At 36.0% G+C, this 12,801-nt stretch overlaps 2 protein-coding genes across 2 annotated transcripts; both read right to left on the bottom strand.

Moving 5' to 3' along the window:
* Window positions 1–5,389: 5,389 nt before the first annotated feature.
* On the bottom strand, window positions 5,390–5,966 carry LOC121256946 (chaperone protein dnaJ 20, chloroplastic-like). The gene has a single exon (XM_041157754.1). It carries the CDS (start codon window positions 5,959–5,961, stop codon window positions 5,419–5,421), a length of 543 nt encoding a protein of 180 aa, XP_041013688.1. The 5' UTR covers window positions 5,962–5,966; the 3' UTR covers window positions 5,390–5,418.
* An 858-nt stretch (window positions 5,967–6,824) lies between these two features.
* LOC121258024 (high affinity sulfate transporter 2-like) lies at window positions 6,825–11,233 on the bottom strand. Its single transcript, XM_041159342.1, has 13 exons — window positions 10,937–11,233; window positions 10,815–10,863; window positions 10,512–10,722; window positions 10,231–10,405; window positions 8,971–9,036; window positions 8,758–8,871; window positions 8,539–8,655; window positions 8,223–8,349; window positions 7,834–8,120; window positions 7,556–7,746; window positions 7,353–7,438; window positions 7,178–7,254; window positions 6,825–6,999 (listed from the first exon to the last, which is right to left on the bottom strand). Exons 1-13 carry the CDS (start codon window positions 11,231–11,233, stop codon window positions 6,859–6,861), a joined length of 1,938 nt encoding a protein of 645 aa, XP_041015276.1. The 3' UTR covers window positions 6,825–6,858.
* Window positions 11,234–12,801: the final 1,568 nt, after the last annotated feature.

Below are 12,801 nucleotides of genomic sequence, written 5' to 3'. Positions count from 1 at the left end.
TACATCAAGCAACCCACAATTGTCTTCAGATCTCTCAAATCTCCTTCCTCCGATTATAGACCCCATTGACAATATTTCCTTTTATAGCATCCCAAAAGGGTCTGAAATAAAGGGGCAGTATTTTCTCTTGGGGCTCACAAAGCCCTAGATCCAGATGGAATGACTGCAAATTTCTTTAAAACAAGTTGGCAGATTACAAGCAAAGAAATCATAGCTACTGTGAAGTATTTCTTTCAACATGACTGCCTTCTCAGAGAGATAAATCACACTTATATAGCACTCATCCCCAAAATGAAGCTCCAATGTGAGTAACTATAGACCCACTAGCTTGTGTAACATTACTTACAAAATTATTTCAAAAATCCTAGCTGATAGACTTAAAAAAGTGCTCCACAAAATCGTTTCTTCCCTGCAAGCTGCTTTTGTCTTGGATAGAATTATCCAAGAAAACTCCATTAATGCTCATGAAATCCGTCAAAACCAAGGGAAAAGTGGTAGCATGACCATTAAAGTGGATATGGAGAAAGATTTTGATAGAATGGAATGTAATTTTATTCTTTATGTTCAAAATTGTCTTGGATTTAGCCAAAAATGGATTCAACTGGTTAAAGAATACATCACCACTCCCAAATACTCAATCCTACTTAATGGCTCTCCTTACGGTTTTTTCTCTCCCACTCGTGGGCTTAGGCAAGGAGACTCGTTATCCCCTTTCCTTTTCATCATGGGCACATAAGTCTTATCTCGTTTACTCAACAAAGCTGAAGCATCAAATCACCTTCACGATGTTAAAATACCTCACTTTTGCCCCCGATCACACGCCTCATATTTGTTGATGATCTCATCCTCTTTGCAAAAGCAAACTTGCAGGAAGCGCAGACCATCCAATCTACACTTCTTACTTACATGGCCTGGTTAGGACAAAGTATCAACAATAACAAATCCACGACCTTCATTAGCAAGAATACCCCTCTCAAACCACTTTATCTCTTCTCAACACCTTGCATCTGAAAATATTACTCGCCAAAACTAAACACCTTGGACTACCCCTTATGTTTCCAAAAAATAAAAATGAAGCTTTCAAAGTCATAAAAACTGCATCACCTCCAAACTTGAAAGTTGGCAAACTAAACTCCTTTCCCAAGCCGCCAAAACCACGTTCATCTCCTTCATGGCTTCAACCATCCCCTCATACAGTATGTCCTTTTTCCTCCTCTAAAAAAATCTTTGCAATACTTTGGACACCATGCTCATGAAATCTTGGTGGGGACACAAACTGGACAATGAAAAGCATCTCTATTTGAAAAGTTTGGATTCAATTTGTCAACTTAAGCCTTTGGGAGGTCTAGGCATTCAAAAGATGTATGCCCTAAACCATTCACTCCTCTCCAAACTTAGTTCGCAACTCTCTATCGGTTGCAAAAAACTATGGGCCATAAACATCATTGCTAAATACATGAAAAATGATCCATTTCTTATTTCTAAAGTAAAACCTTCATATTCTTGGTTTTGAAATGCTTAAGCAAAACAAAACCTGTCATCACTAAATGAGCTTTCCTTATTGTCATAAACGGTAGATCCATTAAAGCCTCCTCTGTTAATGGGATCCCTTACTCCTCCTCACCTACCCCTAACCTCAACCAAGATACTTCAACTCTAGTCTCCAATTGTAACATCCCGCTCCACACGAATAATAATAAAGTCACTTTTAAAAATTCTCGAGAATCGGAGTGTTACTACTGAATCTTAACTAAAAAGTATTTTCTTTTATTATGAAGGAAGCGCCAGGAACAAAGATTATATAAATAAAATAATTCTTTATTAAAATACTGAGATCATAAAAGAGATTGCGCGGAATCATTTATTAAAATTTCTCAAAGCCTGTGCAATAAAAATCATAACTTAAAATCTATATACATGATCTAGGCTACTGTCACGCCTCCTTGGACTAAGTCACATCCTGCAGCTCTATCGTCATAATTATCCTAACATGGGATGTTTTAAAAAATAAAAACAAACTAAAATGAGTCGATGACTCAGTAAGAAACTCATTATAACATAAACATACTTAACATAAGATTTTTCATAAAATATTTAATGCTAAAAACTTATATCATGATTGATCATACTAATGCTTATGCTATGCATGACTGATTTATTTGAATTAACTGATTGAACTGACTGATCTTACTTATCTAGATAGCCAACACACTTAATCATGTGTGTAAGGTTGTACACTAACTTCCCCTACTGCAGCAAAGGGAGCCGACTATACAGTACTCTGGCGTACTATGGTGGATCAAGCTTAAGTCTGTGGCTTGCACGCCTATCCTGAAACTGCATTGGTACCATGTATCTAAATTGACATATGATTAACTGTTATGAACTTATCTTACACTTGATCTTATGAAAACTTACGTGTTTTATGCAACGTGAGATACATGAGATGCATAATACATACATAACTATAATATGTGAAATGAAATATGATGAATGACGTGCTTATAAATATCATGACATGCGTGGTACGTAAATACTGGCTTCGAAAGAACTGATTTTAATAATAATATATATAACTAGCTAACGTATGTTAATCCTAATTTATGATCAAACTATTTACCTTGTAGTATTGCTTCCTAAAATTTTCGACGAAAAATCGATCATGATGCTGAATTGGAAGGTTTATGGTTTTTTTTTCAAATAACACAGACAGAAGAGAAATATATATAGAGAGATTTGGGAGAAGGTGACGACTAGTTTAAGTTGGATTTGGTTAAAGAGTTTTAACGTAAAGATGACTTGTAGAGCTGTATCCTTGTTGGAATAAGATGCCGACAAGTTCGAGTTCGAGTTGGACTCGGTCACGATCATTCAAGAAGAGAGTTTGAATTTAAAAATATGATCTAGTAGTTCATTTATATAGAATTGACATTAACTGAGACTGCATAGGAAACTTCAATCAATGATGATTTTAAATTGAAATAAATTTTTAATATCCAATCTTTAAATTATAAAAGGAGTCTAACTCATTCAATAAATAATAAATAGGATTTAAACTAGTTATTGAGCGTAATTAAAAGTTCTAATCAACCTCAATAATTTATCGCTCGTGGGTTTATCCAATATGGCTCATTAAATATAATTTAGGCCCAATAAAAATTATTAATATCTCGACCTTAGAATTATTGGATCGGGTTGTTACACCAGCTTCATCCAAAACCATCCAAAGCAATGTGATAGACTCAAAATCTTCTCATCATTCGAACCAAACATTGCAAACTCTATTCTCAACATTCATCTCCTCGCAAATGAAAATAGTGGTGAACTCATCTAGGCTCCATCTTCCTCAGGAAAGTTCTCTATCAAATCAGCTTACAACCTCATCTTCAACATTTCAACTCCCCCCCAAAACCCGGCTCAACCTACAACCCAATGGAAAAACTTTAGAAACTCAAACTACAAGCTCGCCTCAAACTTTTACTCTGGAAAATCAACCGGAACCTCCTTCCCACAAAAAGCATTATAGCCTCTTGCCTTCACCTTCCAACCATAACCGACACCTCTTGCTTACTTTGACATACCATCCCTTACACCCTCGAGCATATCTTCCTCAGTTGCCATTTATCCTATGTTATTTGGCGCCAATCTTCATTGTCACTCAACATAGAAACTTTCTCATCTCAACCCATACAAAATTAGATTAACCTAATAATCTCTCCCAATCCCACTCTAAATCTCTCTCCAGACCAAATCCATCCATTCCGAATCTTTGCCTCCATAGGTATGGATCAAACTTGGATGTTCCGCAACAAAGCCAATCTAGGACAAACCATCCCTTCCACTTTAGAAATCTCAAATCTAGTCAATCGCCTTTCCAAAGAACACACCATAGCCTAGCAACGAAAACCAAAGACCCCCCATCTTGCTAACTGGTCAGCCCCTCCATTTGGTTTCATGAAGGTCAATTACGATGCAACTATCCATGAAGACTTCACCATAATTGCATGCATGTGCATCAACTATAGAGGAGAAATACTAAAGTCATGGGCAACAGGCATCCAAGCATCTACCCCTCTTTATGGTGAAGCACAAGCATGTTTGCTGGCTATCAAAGAAACTCTGACGCTCAAAGCTCAATTCATCTACCTAGAAGGCGACTCACAACTAGTCCACAAAACTATCAGTGACTGCCTTGAAGATATAAATTGGTCTATCCAAAGCATCATAGAGGATTGTCGACATCATCTCAGTTAGTTCATGGACTAGAGATCTTTACATGTCTCCCGAAGTGCCAATCATATGGCACATGAGCTTGCTCAAAGGATTGCTAACTCACTCCAGTCTAGCAGCATTATCCAGGATCCTATCACACAATGAGATCATCTAGTTTCATAGCAAGTTCCTTGAAGGATGTCCTTCTCTGAGACCAGTGATCTCATCGACCCCTTCACCAACCGTTTCCTACTATGTTGAAAAAAAGAAAAAAAAAATTAATATGACCAGAGTGGTCGGCAGTGAAATATTGACATTGGTTATATCATTCAAAGAGGATTGCATGTGGCCTTGTTGCCTCTGTTCAGTTCCTTTTGTAATGGAACTTTATGGCCGGCTTTACATACACAGATACATACATACATGATGAACATATATGTGTATATATATATATATATATATATATATATATATATTATATACGAATTAACTAAAATATAGATTTTACCCGTCATAGGTCCACCTAAAATTCATTTGGCCTGTTTCATCAACGTCTTCTGAAAGTGATATCTTTTGTTCATTTATTTATTTAGTGAAGTGAACTTTTGACGCGCTTTTGCACCAAGTCATAAAAAAAGGGGACAAAACGGTATTGAAGGCCTGTCGTTTGAAGGAATCCCACAAAATTATCTTCGAGAATTATGATCATATAATATATATATATATATATATATATATATATATATATATATATTCTTGACATGGTGCATCTCGTAATTAAATGCTCTATCTATTCTGTGCAATCTTATTAATTCGATCGAGCCCTATAAAAATGAGATCAGATCAAGTCATGTATTTCTTTTTGGACTTCCAAAGACTAGCCCCGAAATTAATTAATTGGTCTCATGTCCAATAAGACTTCCACATTATTAAAAAAAAAAGTAATAATAATTTGGAAGTTATAAAAAGTGTAAATGAATGCATTGTATTATTCAGAATGAAACGGATCTTAATTATAAAGAATGATACAAATAATTAGGAGTTACCCATAGACGTGGTGGATGCCTACTAGCCTATATATATATATATATAGACAATTTTACACTGATATATATAATAATTAATAAGAAAATAATACAAAATAATGCATGGTCGGTGGATTTTGGAGTTTTTAATTTAATTTATACAGAAAAAATACTTATACTTCTAATACTCCTTGTTCCTCATGTTGTGAGCCCTGATTCTACTGCCCCATGACCCCTCCTTTTCAGCCGTACGACAATTGGACCTCCTCTTCAACTCAACAATTTGTTCTTCCCACCTGCTTCTCGTTCCACGATCGTGATCGACCCCACCCATCCTGGATGTTCTTCTGAAAGTACTCCGGCCAAAACCCTCCATTAATATTACGCAGTCATACTCTTTGCGCAGCACGGGATCCGACAGCGTCCGGTATGCGGCATTCAGCTGGACAAACATCCTCGTCGACTCTTCCTTCATGAGCGGAGGACAAACGTCTGGGTGATATCGAAGAGCCATGGTTCTGTAAGCTTTCTTTACCTCGTCGATGCTCGCGTTGTCCGGACTCAGTGAAAGTACCTCGTAGAAATTATTAGTGGTGCTGGCTCTGCATGAGACAGATACTGCCTGCACGTGGCCGGTCCGGTGCTGTTTACCGGGAAGTGGAGAAGAAAGGAAAGGTTTAGGTTTAGCATGAATGCTGTGGATTGAACTTGGCAAAAAATGCATGGCTAATTTTTCTGATTGATCAAACGTTGGCGATGGAGGTTGTGGATGATGAATGGATTAGAAGAAAGTGGGAGGTATACGTAAGTATTTTATATAGGGAGGACAGGACAAGGAGCATAAAAATCTGTGTCTATTCGAGAGGGAGCCATGCAGCTTTAACGCGTTTCCTCCATAGTAATCATCGAGATCAGTAAATTAGTTTCATATTGGTGTGTATTTGGTCAGCGCTGATCGATATTTACTATTCAGAATAATATAGTTTTTTTTATAGTTCAATAACCTCGAGCAAATGCCAGTCAATGAGATACTCGAGCAATGAACTTTTCCGGAAAATAAAAATCCCGGTGATCAGTCGTTCGCACTGTTGGAATCTCCTTCCATGCACCAAAAAAACATGTAATTCAATTTAATAAAGAATTTAATTGTTTCGAAAAAAATTCAAAACCCGATCGTAACGAAAAAATAATATTCATATTTTATTAAAATTGAGGCAGCTCTGATGGCCAGCAGGATAGATCGAGTATTCATGTCGAGGATATCATGGGGTCAAAGAAGAATTGATCCGTTCTCTGCAGCCCAGTTTTGTAACATTAATTCCACGTATTGCCTTGGATCCATTGGTCAAGATTAATCATGTATTCAATCCCAATTTCTAATATTAAGATTAAAACTTGTTTGAGAGGAAAAAAAGGGGCTATGGTTCTACGGAAAGAAAATTTTGGAGAATATAAAAACAAGAAAATTACAGAAGCAAAACAAGATGCATGCATGCCCAACGAAACGTTTGATCACAAAACATGATCAGGGCTTTTCTTTTTTTCTGTTTTTGAAAAAAAGAAGAGGAATATACATGATTATTTCAAACCAGCTGCCTCGTCGATCCCTCCTAAATTAGCATCAGGGTTCTTGAGTTTTTGGAGTGAGTGTCGTGACAGCGTCTGCAACGGATAGGTAGATCTTGTCCTCGCCGATTAAGTTTACGAACTTGGACTCGTACAGCTTTTCAGTCACTATTGGAGCTGGGTTTGCTAAAACAAGCTGTTTAAAAACAACAAAACACGATATTGATCGTTAATATTTGCTTATTTACGTACTTCATAAAGAGCTAGCATTCAAAATACGATAATACTGATGATCATCGGCCTACGTACTCTTATAAATCTTAGTCTTATCAACAATATATAATATTTATCAAGTTCAAAGTTCACTCAATTACCTGCACTTCTCTGTGCTGAAGAGTCTTATGTAATTCTTCGAAGGAATGGATCCCACTAGTGTCAATATCAGTAACAGCTGCAATCATAAAAAAATTATACATGTTCTTTAGTACTACTGCATGACATGATCCAGAACCAAAACCAGAACTAAAGAAATTGCTACGACTTGCTTACGTGACATTTCAATGACAATGAATTGGATTCCGGATTGGTTTAGTTTCTTTGCTTCTTCCTCTTCATTGCTTAGCCATCTTAAAATCCTGCAAGAAATTAAATTCGATTCAAGCAATGATCTTGTTCTAATTTTATTTAGACAAAACTTCGGTGCATATTTTACAATCACATGAGTTCTTTGGAGATTTGCTGACAGTAAATACCTCTCCTTAATGTAGTTGGAGTTTGAAAAGTAAATTGCAGAATCAACTCTAATGATCAGAATGCCAGGAACAGTTGTTGCATTGGAATATTGCTCCACATTCCTGTAAACATTTGTTCCTGGGAGCTTCCCAAGTAATGCAGTTCGTGGCCTGGTGACTTGCAGGAGGATTTTGGCAAAGGATATTGCGACCTTTTATTCACAAAAAGTTGGAATTTTTCAGCACTGGGCAGGCAACAGAAATTAACATAAAACATCAAAAATTCCTTGAATTCTTACTGCAATTAGGAGACCTATCTCAACGCTTTTAAAAATTACTCCAAAGAAGGCACCCATGCAAGCAACGAAATCGAATTTGTCAATCTTCCACAGTAGTATTACAGCTCCGATGTCAACTAGGCCTACCACAGCAGCTATGATGATGGAAGCAAGTACAGCATTCGGGGTGTACTTGAACAATGGGGTGATGAGTACCAAAGTTAAAAGAACAACACAAGACATCACGATGTTGGAAACGGCTGTTTTGCAGCCGGCCATGAAATTTACTGCTGAGCGAGAGAAGGATCCTGCATGAAGGAAGATCGGGGCAGGCAAGATTAATGTTTGATGATCGGAGAGGATGAGACAGAATTGTATGTATCTGAATCTTTGCAACCCCCCTTACACACCTGTAGCTACATAGCAAGATGTCATGGAACCAACAATGTTCATACTTCCCAGTGCCACCATTTCTTTGTTTCCATCCAGCTGGTAGTCCTTCATTGCAGCAAATGTTCTTCCGATTGCTACAGCTTCCTAGAATCCCAAGAACTTATGCTTTAATATAGAAGAGAATTAGGGTATTTAAATCACCAATTATACTTAAAACGTGATCTTTAAATCATCTAATTTATATTCTGATACTGAAATACCTGCTGTGATGCCAGTTTAGTTGACTTATTATCCCAAACCGAGTAAAGTTATTGGGGCCTGAGATTTGCTTACCGTTAGAGCTACCATACCCGCCACGACACCAATCCTAAGACCTTTGAGAAGAAATTCTCCAGTCCAATGGATTTCATGAAAAGAGGATGGATTGATGCCCCTATCTATATGTCTCACCTGATACAAGACGAAAGCTATATCATATGAGCATGAGCTTGCCATGCATCTCCTTTGTGCATGGCACGTTGAAAACAAAAAAACTCATAAACGAGCACTTACAATTGAAACACCTTGCTTTTCCGCATGGGTGATACCCACGAAAAAGGTGGCTATTACAACAGAGGTCAAAGGAGCAATGGCAGCAACCCAAAAGAATTTCTTGTTCTTTTTTCCCTGAGCCAATATCAAACAAGAGTCAAGAACAAATAGAGTGGAAAAGGCTGCAAAATTAAGGTTAAGTAGTAATAGTACTGCAATATAGATGATACTTACGATGTACTTGGCAAACAGAAGGAATGCCAAGAATGACAATCCTATGACTATAGTCTGCCAGTTCCACTGTTAGCATATAAGAAAGTAGTGTGAGAACTCGGGGTTCATTCGACCAGAGAAACAGAAATATATTGAAGCCGTAGTTATATAAATATAAGCGGAAATAAATAAATTTTATTATTTATTTTATATCTTAATACTATTCGCCACATGTGCTGGTCCAGATTTTCTCTTAATAAATTGGCCTAAAATGTGAATATTTAATTAAATGAAGTAAAGCGTAAACTTATGTTTGAATTCAAAACCTTTGTTATGATGGTATAGTGATTAGGAGTGGCAAATCGTGTTTATGTTGTGTCAAATTATGAACATTCAATTATATAGGTTAATCTGAACCTGATTCGTTAAGTTAAACGTATTAAACTTTCAAATCCTAACCCAACTCATTTAACTAGATAATAGGTCGTGTGGCGTCACCCATTTGACTCATTTAATAATTAATTAAAAATAGGTCAAGACGACACGACTCATTTAAACTTGTTTCATCTAATTAGATTGAACTAACATGCATAACCCATTTGATTTGATTAACATAATTTTTCATAAAAGTTAAATCTATATTTATTAGTAGCCACAATAATTTTTAAAAAAAAAATAAGATTACCTACTAACAAAAAATATCAATATTTTTCAAATTTTAACATATAGTAAAACCAATATCACAAACCTTACAATAACAATTATGAGCATAGATTTAGAATTATAGTTCCAATAATAAAAATATACGCATACTAAGAAATACTAATATTACAATTCAACAATAATAAAATTATAATTTTAAAATAAAATCTAAACGGATTAAAACAGATTAATTTTGGATTAAGCGGGTTGACCTATAAATGACCTATTTATAAATCGCATTTTAACGAGTCAACCCATTTTAACCGGATCCGTTAATATCAAACTCAAACCCGCTAATTTCATATTATGTTCATGTTGAGTTCACGGATCGTGTCACATATTGTCACTCTTAATAGAAATTGAAACCATGTTAAATCACACACTTATTCTAAAAATTTAAACGGGTGAAGATATATATATATAGATTTTATTATTTATTTTATATGTTAATATAATGATTACATATTATTTATTATGTTTTAGTTATGACCAAATTATTAAATGACACGTAAAGAGAGATGTTCACAAAATAATATTAAAAATATGCTAAATATATAGAATTTTTATAATTTTGAATACCCCGTGACGTGCTGCGCTCCAAACTGAGCGCATAACAGAAACGATGTCAGTCTTCTTCGTGAAGTTTTTTATACCGAGAAGACCTTTGAGCTGCTGAAGGGCTATGGTAACAGCAGCTCCAGCCATGAACCCGACAATGGCGGCATGGGAAAGAAAGTCGATTAAGAAACCCAATCTGAAAGCAAGCAAAGAGAAGCAATCTAATTTTCGTGGATTATTATATATTGGTGTTAGAATCACCATTATCAGTGAAAAAATCTGCAAGGCAACAAAGAACAGACCTGAAAAAACCAAGTGCGAATTGAGTGATGCCAGCGAAGAAGGTAGCGGTGAATGCTAGACGCCTATAAGCAAGTTTATTAGCTTGTGAATCTGGGATCTCATTCTGCAGCAGTGTCCCAAGCAACAGAGACACGACAGCCACTGGTCCAATGGCAATATCTCTCGAGCTACCCATGAAAGCATAAATAAGAGGTGGAACAAAGCTGGAGTCTGGAAAAAAAGTGGGCGACAAACAACATTAGTTAACGAGGTATAGGTGTGAAAAAAAACTCCAAGGTGTTTGCGAGAACAAGGATACTCACACAACCCATATTGGGGTTCCAGATTTGCAAGCTTTGCATATGCAATATCCTGATATCATGAATATTTAAGAATCATTAGAAATGGAACCCAATATTTAGATTATTTTAAGGAAATTTTTTACCTGAGGAACACACAAACTGGCAATAGTAAGCCCGGCGATAAGGTCACCTCTGAATTTGGAAAGATTGTAGGTTCTTCCCCATTCAAGAATGGGGAAGAAATGTTGGAGGAAAAGAAGAAACTTTCTTGGACCCGGTTGGTCCTTGTAAGGGCGTAAAGGCTCATCGGAGAAGAAAGTTTCCTTCAAGGAATCTTGAATATCTCTCAGAAGATTTTGCTTTGGAGGTCGTTCCACCTTGTGGATATGGGGCAAACGCCCTGAATGGCGCCGGGACGAAGGGCCGCTCGCAATCTCCATCTCGTCACCGACACGCCTACTCATTATATACAGCAACAAACTGTTACAAAAAAAATTAATGCAGAAGATTATGGATCATTCGAGGACACGAAAAAGATCAATCAGAAAACTTCTTGATCAGTTACTTCTCAACAGAATCATGGCGTGTAAAGAGATATTAACATTACACTGATGATCAGGAAGGTAGCTCCAGGTTTAAAGGACATGAAGAATCATGAACAGGTTGCATAAAAGGCTCTTCCTTATATAGGCACTGCACTGCACAGCTTTGGTTCCGCAAAGTAAGATTTCTTCTGATATGTACTTGGCATCTCGTTTTCATGCACGAATACAAAATATAAAAGTTGACTTTTTAAAAAAAATAAATGAAAAACAAAACAAAAATGATGACGAAAATATTGGAAGCTCACAGAACGTGACATTTGAATTATAAGTTTTCACCTATAACTAAGCAAGATCAACTATTGATTTGGCCTTTGGGAATCTGGTCCCACCGATACAACTGCATTTGACCTTTTATATGTATGAGCAACATATAGAGCATATCTTCATGAACAGATTGGCATTCACATGACTGCTGATGAAACAGAAGGAGAAGAAGAGGAAGAAGCCAAATAAAGAAAGTTCATATCCATAAATAATATGAACCAAACAGAAAAATATGTCACGTATTCCTTTGGAAGAGATTGACATATTCTATTCGATCTGGGTTTTTTTAATTTGCCTGGAGCAGTCTAAAGTAGCTGTTATTTCCAGTAAAAACCTAATAAAAGCAACTGATCAAGGATCTGAATTAATTATGATCAATGAATTATCTAATTCTTTTTTCTTTATCCACTTGCACCAATTGAATATACTACTCTTGAGTCAATCCCCAAAAAAAAATCTGAATTCTCCCTCAGTACTCAAACCAACAACTGGGTCATGTTCATTTTGTATAAATTAAACAGTTCTCCACGTAAAAAAGTATATATAGAAGTTAATTACATTCTTTAACAAATCACAAGCAACATGATGAGGATGATGATGAATTGCAAGCTCTTGAAAAGTGGCATTTGAATTTGTTTGTCACCATGCATTCACCGAGAAAAGATCATTTATCTGGTACTGTGACTGATGAGTACGAAATTAAGCAATGTATGGTGTCGCGAACAAATATTTGATCATATTCAGCCTGAGTAAGCTAGGACACGAAAGGAAAAGAAGAGAAGGCAGTCAAAAAAGAAAGGCCATATCCATACATAATAATTAATTAATAACTCTTAAACAGAAAGTCACCTTTTACGAATGTGATCATGATAATTAAGAAAGCTGGATCAGAGGTAACAAGATTAATTAGAGAGACGTCACTCGTAGGAATAGATCATCATTTGACATGATCATATACTAGATCTATACTAATCGATCTGGATTCTTTTTTACTTGTGTGAAGCGTACTAATGTACTAACTCTTATATATGTTCAATGAAAATATTAATACCCGACTTATCGATTGTCATATATAATTTAATTTTATTTAAAAGAAAATTTTAAAAATTTAAATTTTTGCATATCAAATCTTTTAAGTG

This window comes from Juglans microcarpa x Juglans regia, chromosome 3S, assembly GCF_004785595.1.
Source record: "Juglans microcarpa x Juglans regia isolate MS1-56 chromosome 3S, Jm3101_v1.0, whole genome shotgun sequence".
Taxonomy (NCBI): domain Eukaryota; kingdom Viridiplantae; phylum Streptophyta; class Magnoliopsida; order Fagales; family Juglandaceae; genus Juglans; species Juglans microcarpa x Juglans regia.
This window is presented reverse-complemented; position numbering and strand designations above follow the sequence as displayed.

Bases quoted from the DNA above. Each gene is read 5' to 3' on its own strand.
- LOC121258024 (XM_041159342.1), bottom strand. From the start codon at position 11,233: ATGGAGATTGCGAGCGGCCCTTCGTCCCGGCGCCATTCAGGGCGTTTG. The intron at 8,872-8,970 runs GTAAGTATCATC...ATATTGGCTCAG, and splicing joins TTCTGTTTGCCAAGTACATC to GGAAAAAAGAACAAGAAATT. The intron at 8,121-8,222 runs GTGTGTAAGGGG...TCCTTCATGCAG, and splicing joins ATCTTGCTATGTAGCTACAG to GATCCTTCTCTCGCTCAGCA.
- LOC121256946 (XM_041157754.1), bottom strand. From the start codon at position 5,961: ATGCATTTTTTGCCAAGTTCAATCCACAGCATTCATGCTAAACCTAAA.